The sequence below is a fragment of the Leptonychotes weddellii genome, chromosome 8 (genome assembly GCF_054177405.1).
Source record: "Leptonychotes weddellii isolate Sample4059 chromosome 8, ASM5417740v2, whole genome shotgun sequence".
NCBI lineage: Eukaryota > Metazoa > Chordata > Mammalia > Carnivora > Phocidae > Leptonychotes > Leptonychotes weddellii.
In genome coordinates this window covers 51,911,048-51,935,694 of record NC_138376.1, presented here as the reverse complement: position 1 = coordinate 51,935,694, position 24,647 = coordinate 51,911,048, and the positions used below count along the sequence as shown (strand labels likewise).

Below are 24,647 nucleotides of genomic sequence, written 5' to 3'. Positions count from 1 at the left end.
TCTGTCAGATCATAAGGATTAGCAAACGGGTGAAGGGGAGCCCCAGAGCCACTCCTGTGGATTCTGCCTATCAACCAGTAGGTACTAAGCAACAGTAATTATAGCTGACCCTTGAACAACACAGGTCTGAACTGCACAGACCCACTTATACATGGATTTTTTACAGTACAGTACTGTAAATGTATTTTCTCTTCCTTATGATTTTCTTAATAACATTTATTTTCTCTATCTTACCTTACTATAAGAATACAACATATAATACATATAATATGCAAAATATGTGTTAATCATCTGTTTATGTTAACACAAGGTTTCCATTCAATAGCAGGCTATCAGGAGTTAAGTTCTGGAGAAGTCAAAAGTTATACGTGGATTTTTTATGGTGCCAGGGGTCAGCCCCTAACCCTCACAGTGCTCAAAAGTAAGCTGTGTATTAATGTTCGTATTACATTTTGGCAAGCTTCTGACTACCTCAACTGCATGGGCAATACCTGACAAACTTAAAGCAAAAATCATCCTTTGAGAAACAAGGAAATCACCACCATAAAGCCCATGTCTTCTTCTTCAAGGGGTGGTTTGGCCTTATCCAAAGCCTATTTAGAACTCTGTTTATAAGTACATTACAAGCAAGAAGATGACCTTCTGAAAGAATAATAAAAGCAAAGGAAAAAAGACTGAATGACCGTTAAATCAAAACAACAAACAACTTTTCAGAACTTCTGTTTCTGGCAATTTGATAAATTAGAGATGCCTAAAAACCTATAGCTATAAAACATCTAAAAAGGTTGAAAAAATATACAAAAATCTCTTAATCAGACAAAGAGCCTTTAAGAAAGTATAAAATGATTAACAAAGCTGTTCAGTGAGGTCACCAAACACTTAAACCACTACATATCCTGTGTCTTTCTCACCTAGAGCTGGGGGACAGAGCTTCCAGAACAGCAGAGAGAGGAATCTTCTGAGCCTGAGCAAGACAAAAAGCCTGTAAGAGGCCAGGACTCCGGGAGGCTCAGCACTCAGAAGAGAAATTGAGCCTGAAGATTTTAATGTGCATATAAAACACCTGGAGGATCTTGTTAACATGCAGACTCTGAGTAGGTCTGAGTGAGACCTGAGATTCTGCATTTTAACAATTGCCAGGTGGTGTTCATACTGCTGGTCAAAAGAGCAAGGAGCTAGAAGCAAACTTCCAGTTAATGAAGAGAACAGTTAAGGAAGGAAAACTATCCATCTCAACCTTGGTTCTAAGTGGAGATGAAAAAAAAAGAAGCCCTTACAGAGATTTTGAAACTACTGGCTGACCACACCCATGTTTATGCCTGATTACATACTATCTGTATGGTCCAAAAACGCCCAAGGGGAGCATCTTATATAAAGTGCACCCAAGTCAAGGTGAAGTGCTCCAGACACAGGGGAAGAGCAGAAGCAAATCCTCTGTGGAGAAATACCTTCTCAACTCATGTCTCATGTAAGTCTCAAGAGAGAATCCCAGTAAAACATTTGAGGAAACAAGCCATCACAAGCAAGAGTCAGTGAAATCAACAAACACGGCCAGACCATAAAGATTTGACATACTGAAATCACTGAAATCAGAATATAACTATTTAATGTGTTCAAGGGAAAAAAAGCCAAAAAGGAGAAATGAGTAAGACTATGAAAGGCCAACTTAAAACACAAAAAAATTTAGAAATGGAACAATGTAAATTTAAAGCTCAATAAAAGGGCTAGATAGCAGAACAGATACAGATGAGAAGAGAATGTGATCAAGAATTAAGTTCTGAAGAAATTATGCAGGAAAAAGCAGAGACAAAGATGAAAATGACCAAAGAGAAGTTCAAACATATGGAGGATAAAATGAGAAGGTCTAACAAATGTTTGTTTAATCATAATTCCACAAGGAGATAGTGGAAAGACCATGAGAAGTACAACAGACAGGAATCTGCAGATATAGGAAGAACAAAGAAATGCCAAATTAAGGGCAAAAAAAGTACATCTGAACACAAGGTAAAATGAACAACCCCCAACAAGAAAGCCAGATCAAAGGAAGATCCAAGAAGCCAGATAAAAGACAGATTACTAATGAAGGAACATTAGTAATAACAACTTTAGTAATAACTAAGTAACATAACTTCACCATAGCCATAATAGAAGCCAGAAGATAGAGCTATAAGAAAATGATACACCCACTAAACCCACCTTTCAAAAACAAAAAGTGAAAGAAACCAGATTTTCAGATTAAAAATAAGACCTACATCAAAAAGAACACTAAGAAACTTTATCACAAAAGACAGTCATGAAAGAAACTTCTAAGCAATTTACTTTAAGAAAATGATCCCAAAAGTAAAGTGTGAGAGAACAGAGAGAAAATGAAAGTTTTATTCATTGACTGTATAAAACCATAATAATAACTGTGATGTGGGATTATCAAAACCACAATCCCATCCCAACATATACACAAGAATACACACATATACACACCTAAAAGGCTGAACAACAGAGGTAGAGGATGAGTGAATTCAAAGCATTTTTACACTTTGCACTGTTTAGGAGAAGGTGTTAACTTTAGATTTCCTTAAGTATGCACTTAGATTTCAAGGGTAACCATAAAAGATAATTTATATTCTTCCAAACCATCAGAGGAAAAAAAAAATGGAAGAAGAAAATATTTAATTCAAACCACGTATGAAAAACAGAAGGTGTAAAAAGATGGTAGAAATAAAGCCAATTATATCAATAATTATGATTGTAAATGGACTGAACTCTCCAGTTAAATGGGTATAGACTGTCAGACTCCAAAAAAACAAAACAAAACAAACAAAATCCAGGGGCGCCTGGGTGGCTCAGTCGTTAAGCGTCTGCCGTCGGCTCAGGTCATGGTCCCAGGACCCTGGGATCGAGTCCATATCAGGCTCCTTGCTCATCGGGGAGCTCAGGGGGGAGCCTGCTTCTCCCTCTGCGTGCAGCTCTCCCTGCTTATGCTTGCTCTCTCTCTGACAAATAAAATCTTAAAAAAAAAAAAAAAAGATTTATTACAAAGGTATGGTTATTAAGACAGGTGATATCAGCACAGGAATAGACAAATAGATCAATGGAACTGAAAAGGGAGCCAAGAAATAAACCCATGCCTATATGCTTATGTGAACTTGACTGAAGACAAGCTGGCATTGCATCAGTGAAGGAAAGGCCCAATATATGGACCTGGGACAAGAGATTACCAATGTGGAAAATAAATGAAATTGGTTTCCTGCCTCACATCATACACAAAAATCAATCCTGGTAGAATAAAGGCTTAAATATAAAAAGCAAAACTATAGACCTTTGAGAAGAAAGTATAGGAGAATAGGGTAGGAAAGGCTTCCTTAGACAAGGTCACAAAGCGCTGACAATAAACAAAAGGATCAAGACATGATGACAATTATGATTATGTGTTCATCAAAAGACACATTTAAAAAAAAGGACACCTTTCTTTCGAAGTTGTGTGATTGTATATGCAGATCTGTTATTTTATTCTGCTGCTGTTATATAGGATTAAAAAAAAAAAAAAAACACCATGGAGTGACAAAAACAGCCCCCAAACTGGGCTATTTGCCACTTACATAACTAAAAAAGGTTTAGTATTGAAATATATGTAAAGAATATAAATAAGAAAGACAAATAATCCATTAATAAAATGAAGAGATTTCACCAAAAAAAGCTAATAAATATTTGAAAAGAGGTTTAACTTCTCTAATTAGAGAAGTTAACAGAGGAAAGTAATTTAGCTAGGATAGTGGATATAAAATCCAGAAGCAAAATCATAATGACATACCATTTCAACACCTTATTCAGACAAAAATTAAATTTTCTTTTTTTTTTTTTTTAAAGATTTTATTTATTTATTTGAGACAGAGAGCATGAGAGGGAGGAGGGTCAGAGGGAGAAGCAGACTCCCTGCCGAGCAGGGAGCCCGATGCGGGACTCGATCCCGGGACTCCAGGATCACGACCTGAGCCGAAGGCAGTCGCTCAACCAACTGAGCCACCCAGGCACCCCAAAAATTAAATTTTCTGATGATTAGCAATGTTGACAAGTATGTGAAGCAACAAGAACTGATGTTTCTGCTGGTAGGAATGTAATTGCCGGGAGGAACAGAAATGCCTTTATAAAACAGCTTGGCATCGTATTATAAAATTGGAAAGGCCTATACCATATGTTCCAGGAATTCCGCTCCTTGCATTACAGCACCCATAACAAGAATGTGTAGCAGCCAATCCTGGTGTTTCCAGAATTACCCAAATGTCCACTGGGAAGAAGAATGGAAAAACTGTACGACACAACTGCATGATTAACTACAACCTCACACATCAATATAGATGAATCTCAAAATTCAGTGCCAGTTGAAAAAGGCCAGTAAAATAAATACAAATGGTAAGAAGCTATTTCTATGAAGACCCAAACCATGTAAAGTTACAACCGCATCAGGAAGAAGCACCTGGTAACTGCTTGGTAACAGAAGTATTCTATTTCTTAAATTGGAAAATGAGTTCATAAATGGAAGATTTGCTTCATAACTTACACGTGTATTATACATTTTTGGTATCAAATACTTCATTCTTAAGTTGTTAACACAAGTGAGAAAGGGATGGTGAATGAACACACAACAAAATTTAGTTATTACTTTGGAGTTGGGATAAAGTGAGACTTTCACTTATTCACTCCTGGACCATTTAAAATGTTTACAGTTAACAAGTAATATGTTTGGGGAGAAATGATTACAGAAAACAAACTGCATAGAAATCTGGGGCCCATTACTATGAAGGGCAGTAATTCTGTTCTCAACTTACACAATTTCTCCAGGATGTCCTCAATTAAAACTATGCTTAGCATACTCTATGGGTAAGTCTAAAATACTGAGAAAATCTGCCAACAAAAACGGGTTAAAAAACGCTGGTTTTTACTGAAAGCATGCATACTTTCTTTGTATTAACAATTCTTGACTTCATCTAATTTTTATTATACTAATTTGCTACTTTGACGCACCTCTGCACTTCTCCAATTTTTTAATACTGTACACTGCCACAAATCCTTTTTGATATAAGAGGCATTCACAGAATTTTTCTCCACGAGCACCAAAGAGTAGTGCGCCCTGAGAGCTCCCAAGTAAACAACCCCGAATGTTCGCTGCCCTTCCTAACCAGTGACCGGAAGGAAGCAGGTGCCCGGGCTGAAAGGGCTTGGGTGATCTTCTAGCCCTAGTCCCACCCCCGAGATCCGGGATGGTGAAGGGACCTGCCCAGGACCAAGACGTGGGTGGCCGAGCCGAAAAAGAGAAGCTCTGCAGCACCCGGCGCCTGCAGACGCCCGGGACACACGCGGCTTCCCCCGAGGGAGGACTTTCTCGCGGCGCCGGGCCTTCGCGACCCCGCCCACGACCTCGGCCCCGGGGCCGGGCGCCTTACTTGCCGCTCTCCACGCGGTGGCCGGGACGCAGCCAAGCAACCGAGCCAGCCTTGACACAGACATGGTGCCAAATCCCTCAGCGTCCTCGCGGGCCCAGGAGGGAGAAGGGGATACTCAGCCTCACCGACCGGGGCCCACCCCACAGGGAGGGCGGAGCTCTCGTGAGGTGGGGCCTGCGTGTGGAGGGGCGGGGCCTGCGCGTGGCCGGGCGGGGCGGGGCTTCCGGAGCTCTCCCTCGGAATCCGTTCTCCCTTCCCAGGCTGTCTGTTGGGGAAGGCGCGTGGAGGGCGTCAGCTTTCTCGCGAAGAAAGACTCAAGCTACCCTGACCCACGTGTTGATTAAAATCCCAAATCACGGCTGAGGTTGGATGAGGGAATAATTCCGTGTATGCCTCTTAATCTGAGGCAGAGGTCTCTTGAAAGATCTCTTTTATAGCACACAAAGGTGAAGCACCTTTTACTCAAGCCCGTGTAATAGTCTTTCCTTTTTCACTTCTCTTTTATTTTTTAAATACCTCGTTGTTCAGTGAACTCCTAATCCGTCAGTTCTGACTCACTGACGAGATGATCTGAAAGATGACAGTTTTGAGTGAAGAGCAGAGCAAGACAGGCTTGCCATCTGGTCCAGGTTGCAGGGGAAGGAGCTCTGCCAGTTGGCCCATAAACTCCAACAGTTCCAATGACGTTTGGAGCATATGTGGCAGATCAGGAGGCTTTATGTAACTTGTGGAAATCCTTACAATCACAGTGCAGGTCCCTAGATTTTTATTTTTTTATTTTTCAGAAAAGTTCTTGGCTGTTGGGCGCTGGTAATGTCTGACAAGGTGACATTAGGTGGCTATGCAATCTGAGTTTCTCATCATGAACTGGGAGATCTAAAAAGGAGTCCTTTTACTAAAAGTATTATATACAAAACAGGGCCAGAACCAAAACCCAAGCAGTTTTCATTAGCAGTTAGCTCCCACAAATACTTTTGACCCTTAGTTCATATCTACAGTTTAATGATGAGTTCCTTGTGACCAGTTGACTGAGGAAAAAAATTCAAAGCCGATTATGGATGGCTTTGCTCAATATACTAACTCAGCTATCAATGGACTGCCTTGGCATTTAAAGCCCCATTTAACAGAGGCCCTCAAGGAACAGCAGAGAGAGATCCTCTCAGAGGCTAGAACTTTATCCTGTACACTTTGCAGGGAAGGAGATGTGGTGTGAGATAAAGATCTACATAATTTCATGGGCACTGGTTTAGTCAAGTCTTGGTCAGGGACTGGGACTGTAAAGGTTTTGGAATAGTTCTTTGGAATAGGACTTCTCAAAATTGCCCGAAAACATAAGAATATTTGGATCTCATTGCTTCCCCCCCCCCCCAAAAAAACCAGCTCCCATTTCAGAAGGGCTCTTAATCAGAATAAGATTACTGTTATTATCTATTGCTCCATAACATATTAAATCAAAATTTTGCCTTAAAACAATAAACACTTATTCTCAGTTTTTGTGGGTCAGAAATGCGGGAGCCAGTGTGCCTGTGGCTCTAGGTCTTAAGGGAGGTTGCTGTCAAGCTCTTAGCTGAGGTTCCAGTCCCATATGGAGGCACAACTAGGGGAGGATCTGCTTCCAAGCTTACTAGTCCCATTATTGGCAGGTTTTAATGCTTTGTGTGGGCTTTTGGACTGGAGGCCTCTTTCAGTTCTTGCTGTGTGGGCTTCTTCAAAGGTCATCTCAAATATGACAGCTGGTTTTCCACAGAATGAATGAGAGAATGAGACTGCTAAAGGGGAAGCCACAGTATTTTTGTAATCTCAAGTTTTGATGTATTCTATCATTAGAAGTGATGTATTCTTTCTTTTGATGTATTCTATTAGAAGTGAGTCAGCATATCCAGCACCCTCTCAAAAGGGAGGGGATTACACAAAGGGTGAATACCAGCACATGGGGATCACTGAAGATCATTTTAGAGGCTGCCTACCATAGTGACCCACTCCGTAGACATCAGTCAGCCTCATTCCCCCACCACAGCTGGACCCACTATCAGGTAGCCATGGTGGCATAGAGATGCACAGATTTTTAACATAGTCTTTTTCCCTGCCAAGAGTGATTGGCTAGCACCACTCCTTGCAGTGAACAACCTGTCCCCCTGATATAGGACTACATAGCCTGGGTGGCAGGTTTGATTACAATGGAATCCTACTAGAATGAAGGAAGTAGCAACTTGTTGGATTGGTTTCCCTGACTTATGCTTCTTTTATACCTTCTTTCTGTGGACTTACTGAATACCTTATACTACATACACTTTATATAGCATCCCATACAACATTGCTTCTTACCAAAGAACTCACTTTCCTGTGAAAAATGTAGAATACTGATGCTTGTGGGATTAACAAGCCTTACCATATATCCCATCAGTCCAGAAGCAACTGGTCTTATAGAATAATGGACAGCCCTACTGAACATTTACTTTTGGAACAAGGTGAGAAAATACACTTTGGGATGCTCTCCTAAAGGACTTGGCATATGCTCCCAATGACTTAAGAGTATTTTCAGTGATATCTCTTCTATAGACAGAATAACAGGATCTAAAGAGTAGTAGAAGGACTAATATTGTGTAACATGATACACTGTCCATATATTTTGCTTTCCATTTTGGGGAGAGACAATCTGCCATGGGTCCCAGGCATCCCTGCATATTATTGCTGAGTATACCAATGGGAAGGCTTATCCATCTCCTGAAATTCAGCAATTTCTGTAGCTAGTCATATAGGCATTTAAATACAGCATTACTACCATTTAACTGCTGTTCCCCTTGGGGAAAAGAGACTGGCTTGTTTGCTGCTTGCTCAAAAAATGCTTGGCCATTGGCCCTGGACTTTTCTCCTGTGATGCAACCCATTGTGTGTCCAGGTGTCATCTGGCACTATGCATCACTGTGGAAATTGGGGCCCCAGGAACGAGTGCAAATAGTCTGATGCTCTGGCTATTTTGCTGTAATAGTCTTTTGTACCTGGGAGTTTCCTGTCAGCATCCATTTAACTGTAGCAAGCAAGCTTACAAGTAGGATAAAATCTTAGACCCTTCACTGCTCTTGCCATCCATCTCCATGATTCCAGATTCTGTTGGTGTACCAATTTTTGTACCCAGAGTGGGGTATAAGGGGATACAATGTTTTCTCTGCATTGGAGGTTGGGATTGTAACCTGGTCATTTTAGCTCATTCCTCTAGGTAAGGAGTTAGAAAAAATGGTTATGGCACTAGTTGGGGTGATGGCTCTAATGACCAAGGAAGAAAAGGGAGTAGGGAGAGGAGTCTGATTAGAGCTTGGGAAATCTTATCTCTTGGAATACCTCCTCACAAAAGCATGTTGAATTATAAAAATTGAGCAAACATCTGCAACCATATATAGGCAAGACCACTCAAGCCTCAGATCCTTGGGATCACGCACTAGGTAAAGAAATCTCATCCACTGAGATACTGGTTGAACACAGAGGAAACAGGGAATAAGTGGCAGTGGTGAGAAGTCATAACCATCTAGCCTCATGGCCAGTGGCAGAATTGAGGACTGTATTTAGCATAATTTTTTAAAAATTTAAATCAGAGACCTTTGGGAGAAAGCGCGCTGCTCCCCATACCCTATCCTGGATATTGTTTCAGTTCATCTGTAATAGGGCTCTGGAATTTGTATTTTTAACAAGTAATTCGGGTAATTCTCAGCAAGGAAGTTGGCAAAGCCCTGCTCTAGTTATATTTTCTTCCTCATTGGTACATACATATGCTTATATATTTAATAATTTCCCTTTTCTTTCCTATCTTATACTATTATTGTATATAGGCATGGTTGTGGTAAGGTGGCAATTTTGTCTATGGGTTACATACAACTGAGACAAGATCATTACAGAATTAGAGGAGGAATGGACATCACATGGAGATTCTGGACTTGAAAGTGGGTGAGGGATAATAGTATTATGTTAGTATTATGCAAATGTGTAAATATGGGACAAGTGGTATAGGTGGATGTTGGAAAGAGATGCGACTACAGTAGATCTCTGATGTTTCTGTATTTCTGTATTCAGTCATCAAACCCATTTTATATGTTTGGTGGATCTGGTGAGAGAAATGGTCCCATCTTCTACTGTGGAAGCAGAGAAGGTCAGACATACTTGCCATCTTCGATGCCTGACAGCCTGAGTGCTGGCATAAGACTAATCTTGGTCAGTTGGACATTCCCATCAGACTTTGGAGTGTTTGGAATCCAGTTTTCAGAGGCACCACTGCCAGTAGACACATACACAAACTTCCAATTCTTCTTGAGGTCACAACTTGGCTATGATTTTGGTCATTTAGCTTCCCTTGGCTTCTGTTTTCCAAAGTTCATTCTCCAGCATTTCCAACAATTCTGTGAGCTACCTAATATTCTTCCATTAAATTGTTTTTCTGCTTAACTTAATGTTTTTTGTTGTTGTTGTTTGTAACAAGAATTCATAGGGGTATATACTTTAATGAGATTCATTCTCTAAAAGTCAATTATATTGTTTCAGATAATCACTTTCCTTTTCCCTCAGAACCCCATTCCATTCCTGCAAATCTGAATTTGGAGGTAAATAACGTATGATAGTTTCCCTGTAAATGAGAAGTGAAATCTTATAGATTTTAAACCATGATCATTGATACGCTTTTAAAAACTGTGTCAAAACAACCAACAACCAATCAACCAACTATGATCATAAGAACAATTTACCCTCAAATACAATTATATGATTATGAGTAAGAATGAATCCTTTGATAAACCTGGAAGACTATTCAAACTTAGAATAAGCATATTTCAAACTCAGGGCCAAGGTCTGTGAAGATGAAAAATGTGTGTGGCAAAAATATGTGGTGGTGAATGCATATATTTATATTTTCCGGTTATAATGCACTTGGTATATTATTGCTTAGTCAATTCATTGAATTTTCAAATACTTTTACAAAGTAAAGAATTATGGAAAGCCAATGAAATATCTTTTAACTACTTAATATATGCAAAGGACATAAATTATAAAAATACAAAGGCTCTAAGTTATATAATCATGCTGTTCTATACAATTAATTAACATAGTCTATCCAATTATAAATAAAAATATACCCCTAGTATTCTGAAAATAAGCAAGTGTTTTAGCTGTTCCTCCAGATAGTCATTTGTTCATTTATTAACATCAGAGGCAATAACACAATGCTAAAAATAAAACATGCATCAATTATACAACACATACTTACAAAAACCCCTTTCCATCACAGTTGGCGAATGCAAACAGACCTCTCCACCCTTAGTGCATTGTTATTTTCACAAGTAAAACAGGAAAGGAAAATAGTGAATTTAATGCTGTTCAGCACCTTTAGTAAAGTCAAAGACTTAATATCTCCATATATCAAAAACATTTGCATCTCTATCACCAAACATTTAATTATTTAGTTCCATTTTTAACATGAATTATTTTATTTACATTACTTTTTAGTTCAACAAATTTTGACAATATTTAAAAATTATCTAAATTCATAAAAGTATTTCATAAATTTCAACACTTAATTATTATGTACATACAAGAAAAGTCCATGAAAAAAGTTGAAGAAATGTAGTCAGAAAATTCAAGCAACACTACCAAATGTAGCAAAATTCCAACCAAATCAAAGCAGAGGGCATTCAAACATTCAAAAATTTCTAGATGCTGCTAACATGAACATGAAAAAGTTCCAGTAATAAAAGTCAATATGAGAAATAATGTTGAAATCGCCATAGAAAATATATTTTAATAGGCATGACATATGTTTAATAGCAACAGTAATAATGACTTTTATAGAAAACTTTTATAACATTGTCATATATGAACTACCTGGTTTGACAGGGCTAGAGTTGATTTCAAAAAATATACTTTAGCAGCCATAATTTTATTTCCAGTTAAAACATAGTAAAATGTTAAAAGTAAAATTTATAATTAACTAAATAATACCCCAATACTAGAAAATTTAAAATCTCATGCTATTCTCCCCATAAATGGCCTCTAATATGATGTGTCTGATGTAAGGATTGTGGTAAGCCAATAATAAACAATCAGATATACATACGGGCTTAAAGTTTCACTGAAATACTTATGTAGCAAAATATATGAAAAAGTAATAGAAAAGTAAAAAGATAAAATTAAAAAAATATTGCACAGCCACATTACCTAGAAAGTAAAGTTGATGTTTAAAAAGCTCTAAACATGGATGATATAAATTATCTTCCATATAAAAAGGTATAAATATTTCTTAGAACTTATCAGCATCTACAGTTTAATATAATACATTATTTGAATCATTGTTGAATGAGGTAATTATCAAGTCTCTAACAATGTTTTTATCCTATTGGAAATATTTGAGGGCAGCAACCAGAAAGAATTTCTCTAAAAATATTTCTGAATCAAGAACAGCTATATGTGCAGCTCTCCCAATGAGTGAATCAGCTGTATTGGGCAATGCATTGATGACATTATATCGAACCAAATTACAGTCCTTGCTCTGCAGAACTGGGCGAAGCAAGTTGTGGATCATTTCTGAATAGATCTGCCCTATGGAACAAATAGAAAACAGGAAAATTAGTTTACATGAATAACTGAAAAAAATTCTATGCCAACTTTTATATAATTAATGAAATTCAGTTATATTATTTCTATTTAAAGCAGAAGAATGTCTGTTAAAAGGTTTTCTTTTCTTGGACTATCATTTTTGAGACTGTTTTATAAAAAATATAAATAACCACATTATCTGGCCAAGTAAAAATAAATTCATTGTAAATTCTTACCAATTTGATACTTTTAATTCAAAGCAATGGATATAACAGAGCAAATAGTTTTATTCAACATTAAGTCACTTATGATTTGTTAAATCATTATGAAAATAAGGTAGCCATGCTAAGACATTTTGCCTTTTACACAGTATATGGAATGATCAGTGATACTGTATGTAACAGTGTTGTATGGTGATAGATGGTAACTACACTTGTGATGAGCACAGCATAATGTACAGAAAAGCTGAATCACTATCTTGCACACCTGAAACTAATATAACATTGTGTGTCTACTAAAAAAAAAAAAAAGACATTTTGCCTTTTATAACTTTTAAAACTTAAACCTCTAGCAAGTACTTTAAAAATATTTCTGTGGCATTCAACATTATTCCACATATTTCCACATTATTCTGAGAAAAAAACAGCAACCTCCTACAGTCAGGAGAACAATGTGAGTTTGACTCAAAGATCAGACAGGATCCTTTTTTTGGTCTAGGGGTTTATTTAATGCTTGGTTCTGCTTTTAATTCCAAAATTGTGCTTCTCTCTCCCTCTTTTTGGCTAATTCTTACAATGAATTTATTGAGGTCATTCAGAGTATAAAAGATGAAGGTTAGATATACGTAAAGGCACAAACTGCCGTACAAGGGGCAAGACAGTTTTTCATGCTTATGCATTACTAATATTACTATAGATGAGTGCTAACACATATCCATGGACCTGTGAATTTTAGGGAGCAAAGTATCAAATTTCTGAGGAGAGGCAGGGTTTATCCCTGAGGAATCATGAGAAGGGAAAAGTATGTAGAAGTACATTCAGAGAAAGAAGAGACAGGTATTTGAGAGATTAACATCACACAGATTCATAGAAAACTTTTTACTCCCACCTCCTTCTCTTAGTTTTCGCTGTGAGTCAAGCTGGATCTCCAGTTCCATGCTATTTGAAAAATATTTTTACATAGGAAGAAGTCCAAACCTGTCTTTATTAGATTCCCCCTGTCCCCCACTGGCACAGAATCTCTGTTAAAACAAAGCACATTTCTCTAGTTTCTGTGACCCATCTAAAGTTTAAATCTCTTCTGAATTTTTCCTTAAGTCCCTTGCTAGAACAGAAGTTAAGGGGAAAAAAAGATTATTCTAATGTCACAAAATGCTAAAAAAAAAAAAAGATACTTGTTAAATGAAGAGAGTACCTACTATGTGCCAGGCATCATGCTAGGCAATGCCAATACAAATGTGTATAAGAGAATTCCCTGCCTAAAGAGGCTGTTCACTGTTAAAATGTGGAAAAAAGCAAAGGATTAAGAGTTTGTTTAAAAAATCAGCCTCATTCCAAAAAAGGAACTGAGCAAATACGGGGAGGTAGGACACCCAAGTTCTTGCCCTAAGCCTGTAATTAATTAATCACCAGTGACTTTAGATCAGCCACTTAGCATCTCTGGGCGTCACTTATAAAATAAGCCAAGTCTCCTTCTGGCTCTAAATAGCTATGATTTAAATTTCTTTTGTTATTCAAAAGTAGCAAAAGAATAAATATATAAAATTATTACTTTATTGAAGTGAGGTAAGTCTTTGCTGCCATCTTTGACTAAACGCAAGGTAGTGCAGAACATGCAGCATGATCATTACCATAATCACCAATCCCAATAATCCAGAGAAGTCAAATTATAGATTACTTTTGAGGCAGCAAATGGAGAGCATTTATAATTAGAAAAAAGAACTTTTTCATAAGAATGACTATTTTTATTGGCAAAAACATCTCACATGGCAGGAAAAAAGAAAGGAAGAGAAAGAGAGGAAGGATAGCTGTTAGTATCTGTGGGTGGAAAAGAAAGAAAAAAGGAAGATGAGAAAAAGAAGAGAGAAAGTGACTACAAGAAAAATTTGGGAAAAAGCTCATGTGTAGTTACAACTGTTTGAAATATTTTTTTTTTAATTTTATTATGTTATGTTAATCACCATACATTACATCATTAGTTTTTGATGTAGTGTTCCATGATTCATTGTTTGCATATAATACCCAGTGCTCCATTCAATACGTGCCCTCTTTAATACCCATCACCAGGCTAACGCATCCCCCCACCCCCCTCCCCTCTAGAACCCTCAGTTTGTTTCTCAGAGTCCATAGTCTCATGGTTCATCTCCCGCTCCGATTTCCCCCCCTTCATTTTTCCCTTCCTGCTATCTTCTTTTTTGTTTTTTTAACATATAATGTACTATTTGTTTCTTAATATATACAGATTTTACTGAGAAATAGATAAAAAATTCCATATAAAATAATGATTCAAAGTCATAAGCAGGCATTTCAAAGAATAATAAAAGTGATCAATTAACATATGAAAAAAGTTTTAACTTCATTTGTAATTGGTGAAATACAAACACAAATCACAATGCGATGCATTGTCAGAGAAACAAATGGAGTTGAAATACTTCTAATTTACTTAGTTACCTGACTGTTTGTCCTTTAAAGCTGTTTTACACATTTCAATGCGGGCAGAGTGATAAGGAACATAGCGATCCTGTAGAGATCCCACTAGCACAACATTTTTGAAATAATGAAGCCCTATGAAGAAAAAATACTGAATTATAATGCAACCAGATTAATTAACCAGATTTAAAATAACTTAATTAGTATATTAAGTCACCGGAAATTTTTCTTTCCTCAGTACTATTAAGTTTATGGCTTTTTAAAAAAAGATTTTATTTATTTATAAGGGCACCTGGTGGGCTCAGTCTGATAAGCATCTGACTTTGGCTCAGGTCATGATCTCAGGGTCCGGGGAAGGAGCTGCACCTCCCGCCCCCCTGCTCAGCAGGGAGCCTGCTTCTCCCTCTCCTTCTGTCCCTCCTCCCACTCATGCTCTCTCTCCCTCTCAAATAAATAAACAAATCTTTATTTATTGATACTTTATTTATTGATACTATCAAATTTTGATACTTTTTGCCTACTGAAATTCAGATTCTGTCTTAGAGACAGGCCAATTGTGGGGACTACTGTGGATCCAGAATATAGGAAGCCTTTTTAGATGCCCCTTTCTCTCTTGGAACTTAGGATCCTAATGAGAGATCCTAGACCCACAAACAGGCAGGTGAGACTGTTTATACCCTCTATGTCAAATATAAGGTTATCCTCCCTTTTTCGCAATGAGAAGATAATACTTTGTGGCAATTTGGATATATAAAATTCTAAGGATACAAGTGGAATGATCAAATGTCTATAATATACAATTATGCAAAAATATTTAAAATATTTTAGAAGAATATTAAGAAAAATTGATTTTCCCCCTTCATTCTCACATTTCTTGTGACAAATTAATTCTACTTTTGGCATCATTTAACACCAATGTAACATTAGTGCTACTCTGGGAATCATGTATGTGTCCTAGAGCAGAGGTCTTACTGGTACACATTCACCCTCAGGGGTAATTTAAGACTTTCCATACTTGAAACTAATACAACACTGTATGTTAATTATACTTCAATTAAAAAAAAACTCTAGATGGTGAGGATGGACATGTATAGCTTTAAGGGAATTGAATTCTAGATCCCAACTTCTGTATGAGTGCTCTCCTAAAAATGACTTGTCCTCTCACTTTATTAGAGAAAGGTATTTCTCCAATCTATTTCAGATCTTATTATGGTGTATGGCTTCAGCTGTAAAGGTCTCTGGGGGAATGAAGCAAAATATGAATGAAATCTAACATTTTCTGACAAAAAGTTTGCTTTGACTGTTGACAATAAAAATCAGCTTTGCCAATTAGATTTTATGTCACACATTTTCTATAAATTGAATGACCTAAATCTGTAACTCCAACTGAATGAGTTGTGATGTGGGAAACAAAGGCAGAAGAAAAATTATTACATTTCCTTACTGTGTACAGCCCATTGACAAGTTCTTGAAACAGGCAGAGTGACATTGTTCTAGGGACTCAACTGCCTCAATGTTAATACTCTGCTAAGGGCAAAAGGCAATCCTAGCCCTACCCCCAGGATCCTGTAAGTCTACTTTAATGTATAAAAATTTCTTTCTCTCTAAACCCCCCAAGCATATAGCCACCAGTATACATCTAAAGGGTCTCATGACTAAGGTTTTATTAGATGGTAATACATGACCTTTTCCCAACAATAACTATTCCCCTCAAGGTCCTGGAAACCTTGCTCCCAAAATTCCTTAGAGACTTACACTACTCCCTAACTCCCTCCCAACTGGAAAGTTTATAACGGGCCAGTCCTCACGACCCCATTGTAGCTCTTTCTGCCCATGGGTCCTGTCCTGATGCTTTAATAAAATCATCTTGTTGCACCAAAGACGTCTCAAGAATTCTTTCTTGGCCGTCGGCTTCAAACCCTAAAGTTGTCGTTCCTACATCAAATTGTTTTTATATTTTTATGAAAATATAATTTCAGCAAATATGTACTACCTGATATGCCAGAAAATATATCCTTTGCCACTCTTTAAAATTATAGAAAATATTTTTAGGTGTCACCCTAAATTATACAAGGGGTACATACTTTTTCAAAATTCTTTTAAGTGGTAAACAAGCTAAAAATGTGAAAACCTCTGTCCTACAGTACATCATCTTTACTCTGACCCAAGTTGTTCTAGGTACTATGCTTTTTTTTTTTTTAAGATTTTATTTATTTATTTATTTGACAGACAGAGAGAGCAGGAGCAGGGGAAGGGGCAGAAGGAGAGGGAGAGGGAGAAGCAGACTCCCCACTGAATGGGGAAGCCCAACACTGGCTGGATCCCAGGACCCCGAGATCAACCGACTGAGCCACCCAGGTGCCCTGGTACTGTGCTGTTTGAATCTAAGTATGATGCTGTTTACTGAAATTTTATTCCAAGCTGCATGAAACCAGATTATGTTAACAGCACGGTTGGCTTTTTCATTTATCTGAAAGATGTATATTTGTGTTCTCCATACAGAGCTATCATACTGCACAACTCTAGGGGCACCATTCATATTACAGTCTACATGAATAACACTCCTTGGAGCTGTGCAGTGCACACCCTGTGGCAGCCTTGCTAGGCAACATTCATTTTTGTACTTTCCTAAAAGACTATTTTTCCTCAAACCGCCAGCATCTTCTATCCCCTCTTCACTCTGACCTTATGACCTTGCTTCCTATTTTACTGAGAATATAGAAGAATCAGAAAAGAACTTCCATATACTCCCACCTTACCAAACCAACCTACCATACTATAGCCTCATGTTCTGCCTTTGCTCTTCTATGGATGAGCCGTCCATGTTCTCACCCTAGGCCAGCCCTTTCACTAGAATGCTAGTGCCATTCCCTCCTGCCTCGTTAAGGATATGACTCTAGTGGCTGCCCCGTACCTCTCTTGTATTATCAATTTTCTCATTTGTATGAATCATTCTTATTAATATGCAAAACACTGTAATACCTCTTATTAAAAAAAATTAATCAATGAACCTGTTCTTGGACTTTATACTCCTTTGCAATGACCACCCCATATCTTGGCACTGCTTTACTTCTATAGTATATATTGTAAGAATAACAAGCATTATGTTAAAAAATTATAATAAATATGTTTTTCAAAATAATAGCTCCTTGCAGAGATTCTGATATGCTTCTACAAGGAAAGGACACTCAGGCTGAGAATCACTGCTTCAGACTGAGCTCCTTGAGGGAAGTGTCTGTGTCTCTGCAGGTTCAGGCAGCTCGGTGGAATGGAAATAGGCAAAATCAATAAAGATTAGATGAGGGGATTTCTAACAAAACCTTTAATTCGGGGCGCCTGGGTGGCTCAGCTGTTAAGTGTCTGCCTTCGGCTCAGGTCATGATCTCAGGGTCCTGGGATCGAGCCCCCCATCGGGCTCTCTGCTCGGCCTGGAGCCTGCTTCTCCCTCTCCCACTCCCCCTGCTTGTGTTCCCTCTCTTGCTGTGTCTCTGTCTGTCAAATTAATAAAATATTAAAAAAAAAAAAAAGAAAACCTTTAATTCTCAGATTCCATGATGATGAAAAAAATAAAATCAAAGATCTTGACACTGATATATACTATATTGTCATTTCTAAATTTGACTTCTAAGACAGTAATACTTTAAAAATACATTTTAAATTTAGTAGTCTAATTTTAGTAACAGTTTTTCAACAGCGAGGTATTAATTCTAATATTGTGCTTCTGCATGGAAAGTTTGCTTTTTGTATTAGCCAAGAACCAAGTTAGTTAAATAGACTATGACTCTTTTTGAATCTTTTGGTTTTAATTCCTGTCAAGCAGTGTTGGCTAGAGAGGGCAGAAACTCAAAGTGAAACATGGTAGCCCCAGGGTTGCAATGCTGGTGGGAATTACAAAAGTACTTCATCTATACTGAAGTCTAGCAAATGAAAGTGTCTGAAGTCTTTACTGGGACTCTTATATTCTAGGTTCATCTTCCCTGCACCTACACTGATTCTACCTGCTCAAAGATGACCTAGTTAACTGGCCTTTGGGTTAGCACTTCATTCAGCCCTTGAAGTAGCTAATTCTAGGTTGAAAAGTTACCTCTAACTTGGGAAAACAACAGTTCCCCATTTATAGAATGAGATAGTTTAGCTAAAAAATTTCTGAATATATTAGTTACTTTTCAGGTACCAAGAAAAAGATTAAAGTAAATCTTCAATATTTTTCTGGACTGTATTACGTGATTTATGTCTGAACATTGTAATGGTATGGTAACTTTCATCTCCATTATTTTAGTCTTCCTGATACTTCTGGCAACACATTTTTTTCCTAAAAATTTTAATGAGTTTTAAAGCAATTCATATTGACTCATTTTCTGTTTACTCTCTGGAATTGGCTCAAGCAGTAGTTCTAAACTGGTGGCTTTGCACCTTAAAGGACATTGAGCAGTGTCTGAAGACATTTTTGTTGTCACAACCAGGGGATATGGGGGGGATGAAGGCATGGAGAGGGGTGTGTGCTACTGGCATTTAGTGGGTAGAGGCTAGGGATGCTACTAAATATCTTACAATGCACAAGACAACCCCTGATGACAAGAAATTATCCAGCCCAAAACGTCAGTAGTGCTGAAGTAAAGAAAACCCTGTGCTTGTCATACTAAGGAATATTAGACTATTCTTATTTTTACTCATTTATTTTATTTTATTTATTTTTTAAAAGATTTTATTTATTTGACAGAGAGAGACATAGCGAGAGAGGGAACACAAGCAGGGGGAGTGGGAGAGGGAGAAGCAGGCTTCCCGCTGAGCAGGGAGCCCGATGCGGGGCTCGATCCCAGGACCCTGGGACCATGACCTGAGCTGAAGGCAGACGCTTAACTACTGAGACACCCAGGCGCCCCTACTCATTGATTTTAGATACATTTGAAAGAATTTACTTCCCAAAATCTTAGATGATGCGGATTCTTTCCTACACTTTCAAAAACAAAATACAAATGTAACTTACAAATCAATTGTTACCTACGATTAAACACCTCTGTAATCTGCTGGTAGAAAAGATTATCTTGTGCCATAGTAGCACAGCAGGAGATTTCTTTAATTATTATATTTTCTTAGTCAGAACTCAATAGCTGGTAAAGAGATGTTAAGCCGATGTTTTGGAGAAAATCTTAAAATAAGGATATTTTGTTTCTGCAATTCCAACAATGAATAGATTCTCATTTGGCTATTTTTGAGCCCTCATTATAGAATGCAAGAATGCCCATGATCCTTCTCTTTATGTAATCTTGACTACTTCACCGCTGGTGTCACCAAATCTATATATAATATACATTTTACCTTCTACATTGTTCTAGTTCCTTCATCTTTTTTCTTTCTTTTGATATTCAATGCTGAGACACTAGTATGCCATAACTATACTGTGTAATTTGTAGAATACAATAAGGTTTTTTGGTCAAAAGTTGTTATAAAAATTTAATGAATGTTTATAATTGTAACACCTTAATCAAAATAGGTAAGTTCCTCTTAAAAGTAACATTTCCTTAACACTTTACTAGATCTTTTGTGTTCATCAAACAAAAAAGGCAATACACACTTAATAAATATATGATTTTTACAAAAATATAACATTTCTCAATTGCTTTAGAAATCATAAATTATTTTATGCTTTTAAATGCTTCTTTAATTTTAAAATAATAAATACCTTTTAATTAAGGAAAGCTACTAACTAATGATACATTGCAGAGAAGAAGGCCTTTGGGTTAGCACTTCATTCAGCCCTTGAAGTGGCTAATTCTAGGTTGAAAAGTTACCTCTAAGGAGGACCCACGGGGTGGGGCTTTGCTTAAATAAAAAAAGGAAAATAGTAGAAGGTTGGAGTTTGCTTCAGATAGGTTATTTTAGGCTTTCCCAAAATAACAGGAAATTGGCTGTTCAGAAGAAACAGAAGCAATAATTGGACAAGGACGTCTGAGACTTCATAGCTTTATCAGTAAAATATAAAAGTAAATTATAGAAAGTATTTTTAAAAATAGATAGAGTAAAATATAAAAGAGAAACCATCACTAGGGTTTTTGATTTTTTTTTTTTTTAAAGATTTTATTTATTTATTTGAGAGAGAGAATGAGAAAGAGAGCACATGAGAGGGGGGAGGGTCTGAGGGAGAAGCAGACTCCCTGCCGAGCAGGGAGCCCGATGCGGGACTCGATCCAGGGACTCCAGGATCATGACCTGAGCCGAGGGCAGTCGCTTAACCAACTGAGCCACCCAGGCGCCCTAGGGTTTTTGATTATTTAAAAATAACCTGAGAGGGGCACCTGGGTGGCTCAGTCGGTTAAGCAGCTGCCTTCAGCTCAGGTCATGATCTGGGGGTCCTGGGATTGAGCTTCCTGCTCAGCAGGGAGTCTGCTTCTCCCTCTCTCTCTCCCTGCAACTCCCCATCCCCACTTGTGCTCCCTCTCTCAAATAAATAAATAAAATCTTTAAAAAAATAAAAACACCTGAGCTAGCCTATCGGTTAAGTAAACACTGCTTTATGTTTTCCTGTTTTACTTATCTTTCTGATGTGAATCCAAATATATTTACTTAGTAAATAAATAACTACAGCATTAAAATTATAAATTATTATATATTTAGATATTATTATATAATGATATATATGTGTATACACACACACACACACGAATATATACAGGTGTAGGAATTGACCACTCATTTCTCACAATTTTCTAGATGACCAAAAATCCCTCAAAAGACAAAAAAAAAGTTGGGGAAAAACACAGCTCAGTAGAGAATTGCTCCACCTCTGATAATTTAAAAATCAATTAATGAATATTTGTTGATATTTAAAACTGCAATTAGAAACAGCTCCTAAAATTCCTGAAAATGTGCATTTATGGCTAAACATGACATAACTGGAATATGCATGATTGCTTACGAGCTTTATGACTTGAGACAAGTTACTCAACTTCTCTATGTTTCAGTGTCCTAACCTGCAATATGGGGCAATAATATTCTTAATAAGATTAAATAAACTAATATGTATAACATGCTTAGATAGTACTTGGAATATAGGAAGTGCCATATATGTGTTGGCTATTATTTATTCTTATACTTTAGTATTATCTAATACATTGCTCAAGATTATTAGAAAATAGTATTCTTTCATGTTAATTCAATTCAGATGTATATTAATAGACTCCTATTTGGGTACAAGTAGAAATCTTAAAACATAAATATAATTTGAATAAGTCATTTGAGTAACTTTTTATAGCCAGTAATGCTGACATTTAGATGAGCTAATTCTTAATAGTTCTGCACAAAAATTTCCCACAACAGATTTGTGATGGTAATGTGACAGCAAATTTCTATAATCCATAATACTAATATCATTTTGGTTCCGGCATCTCTTCATTTAGAGCTATTTTTACCATCTAACATTTATTGAATTTTGTGCTATTCGGAACGGTAATCATTTCACATGCATTGTCTCATTTAATCCTTTAATAGTCTTGTGAGGAAGATACTATTATTCCCATTTTACCAATGAAGAAACTGAAGTCTATTTAGATTAAGTATCCTACTCAGTTTTTCAGCTAAGACTAATATCTATTTGTGACTTAAAGTTTGGCTCTTAAACAGTTATTTGGCTGGTACAACTGGAGGGAAGGTACAAGTCTTGACATGCATTCTAAGGCAAATAATGAATGAATAACTTGTAAGCAAAAGTTTTAACTAATCCTTAATAGATCAAGTGCAAAAGATCTACTCACATCTATTAATAATTAGAAACAGCAGTCCAAATACCTGTTCAGATGGGGAAGGCCATGGATTATAGAATTTTTATAGTAAAATTTTAGTTATGCCTTCTTTAGTGTTTTTATTTTCTTATGTTGCTACTATTCTTATTGCTAATTTTACTTCATAAAATACAGTATAAATATGCAGACCCCAGGGAGCATTTATATTCAGTTTTGCCTTTCCTTTATTTCCTAACCTGTCAACAGTGGTACAAATTTCATGTACCTAGAATACAATAGTTCTAGTGAGTGTCAGTTAAGTTTTTCCCACGTGTGAACTATACACTCTATTAGATTTGTAGGCCTATCTTGTAGTTTAATGAATCAAGTAAATATTTCTGTGCACTGTATGTAACTTATTGTTGCTTTGTACTCTTAGAAACAAAACATAAAACTTGACCTATAAAAGAACTTTTCTTTCACTGATTCTAATAACAGACAATACACGAAATAACCATTCCAACATCTCTTTCTCACGTTAATAATAACATTTAAGGCAGAATCCTGAAAAGGCTAAACAGCACTCAAGTGAAGTGGGCATTATTCAATTAGTAAATCTATCCAGTGTTCACATCAAATGTTTCAAGAGCAGAATGGAGGACATGGGTGATGAGAATGAAGATAAAAAATAGATTTAAATGGCGAGGGCTTAAGTTACAAGTTCAAGTTACTTCCAATTTGGAACTATCAGTCACCAAATATATGGGTTTGATTTTTGGCTTACCATATAATATTGACCTGCTTTTGGACACTGAAAATAGTATTGAAAAGATTATTCATTGATGCAGTGGGTTTATACTGAACACCTACAAAGGGGAAGAACTATAGTAAATACTGAGTGTTTACGTGGGGAGTTGTCACAAATGGACCCTATTATTGGAAAGGAGGTTAAGGTACATAAGAATGACTAAATGTATGGCAAATGAGGTTCATATATAATGCCATAAGAGTTCAGTTATAATATTAACAATTTTGGGACGTAGGATGCAAAGAAGAGGGTGTCAAAGATGACACTGAGGTATTTCTAAGTAATTTAGAAGACAGAGCACTGTTAAAAAACGATGAAAGAAGAGTTAGTAAAAGAAGACAGTATGTTCAGGTTTAGACATATGTTTCATATGTAAGTAGAGATGTCTAGCATGCAAATGAAGTTTGGAATTCATTAATGAGGTCAGTTTGGAGGTGTAAGATCTGGGATATAAACATAAATATTGGGCAATCTACTGGGTACTCTGAGAGTAGAGGAGCATTAAATCAGAGAGGGCCTCAGGAAAGCTTTTAATAGCAGGTGGTATTTAATTTTAGAAGATGGAGAGAATTGGTTCTAAAAAGATGAGTAAATACATGGGGAGGAATGGTGGCAGAAAAAGTATGGGTGAATGCAAGCATAAAACAAGTATGGCATGACTAAAACAAAGGATGTGTTCATGGGCAGAGTAGAAAATGAAATTAGTAAAAGAATCAGGAACCAGATTATAAAGGATTTGATGCCCTAAGCCATGGAATTTCAACCTCATCCTGAAAGCCACAATGCACCATGAAAAGATTTTCAAACAGGAGCAATATGGTCTGATTTAATTTTTAGAAGATAATTTTATCTAATGAGAAAATGAGATGGGGGAGAGTAACCAGTCTGGAGGCAGAGTAACCAGTTTGGACACCACAGCAATAATCTATGGTTGACCTAAGGCAGTGGCAAAGAAAAGAAAGACTCCATTAGCTATAAAAGAAGACTGAATGTTTCAGGGCTTAGTAACTGAGCAGATGTGTGGGGAGATTGAGAAGAGGAGTCTAAAAAACAACTTCTAAGTTTTTGGCTGGGCAGTTGGTGGTAGAGATGGAATCAAGAGAAATGAACCTGAGGGAAATGAGGTATCTGAAAACACTGCATTTGAGGTAACCATGAACCATATAAGTAAATGTACTTAGTAGGCAGCTAGACATATCAGTCTAGAATACAGCCTAGAGGACTGAACTAGAGATATATATTTGAGCTACCAATGGTGAAGACGGATATGAAATGATGCTGTCAAAGAAGAATGTATAGAGTTAGAAGAGGAGATGACAGCAGCTGGAGCCCAAGAACACCTCTATTTAAGGGGCAAGGAGAGAAAAGGAATCCATGTAGGAAGCAGACAGCCAACATGGAAGAAAACCCAGGAAAGGCTGATACAGAATGGGAGGTAGGAAAGTATTTCAAGAGAAGGGTA

The 24,647-nt window shown here is 37.0% G+C and overlaps 2 protein-coding genes across 10 annotated transcripts in view; both read right to left on the bottom strand.

Annotated features, from left to right (window-relative positions):
* Nucleotides 1-5,606, bottom strand: part of SDHAF4 (succinate dehydrogenase complex assembly factor 4) — a 52,669-nt gene extending 47,063 nt beyond the window's left edge. Inside the window, exon 1 of one of the 2 annotated variants that reach the window (XM_081828482.1) lies at nt 5,439-5,606. In XM_081828482.1, the coding sequence (XP_081684608.1) occupies nt 5,439-5,502 (64 nt within the window). In that variant the 5' untranslated portion in view covers nt 5,503-5,606. The remainder of the gene's footprint in view (nt 1-5,438) is intronic. The other variant, XM_006729512.2, reaches the window with a different exon arrangement.
* Nucleotides 5,607-10,599: 4,993 nt separating this feature from the next.
* The window catches only part of FAM135A (family with sequence similarity 135 member A), a 101,801-nt gene continuing 87,753 nt past the window's right edge, over nt 10,600-24,647 (bottom strand). For 7 of the 8 annotated variants that reach the window (XM_031023965.2, XM_081828478.1, XM_081828480.1 and 4 more), the window contains 2 exons: nt 14,681-14,794; nt 10,600-12,014 (listed from right to left, as the gene is read on the bottom strand). In XM_031023965.2, coding sequence (XP_030879825.2) covers nt 11,809-12,014; nt 14,681-14,794 — 320 coding nt within the window. In that variant the 3' untranslated portion in view covers nt 10,600-11,808. The remainder of the gene's footprint in view (nt 12,015-14,680; nt 14,795-24,647) is intronic. The other variant, XR_014147741.1, reaches the window with a different exon arrangement.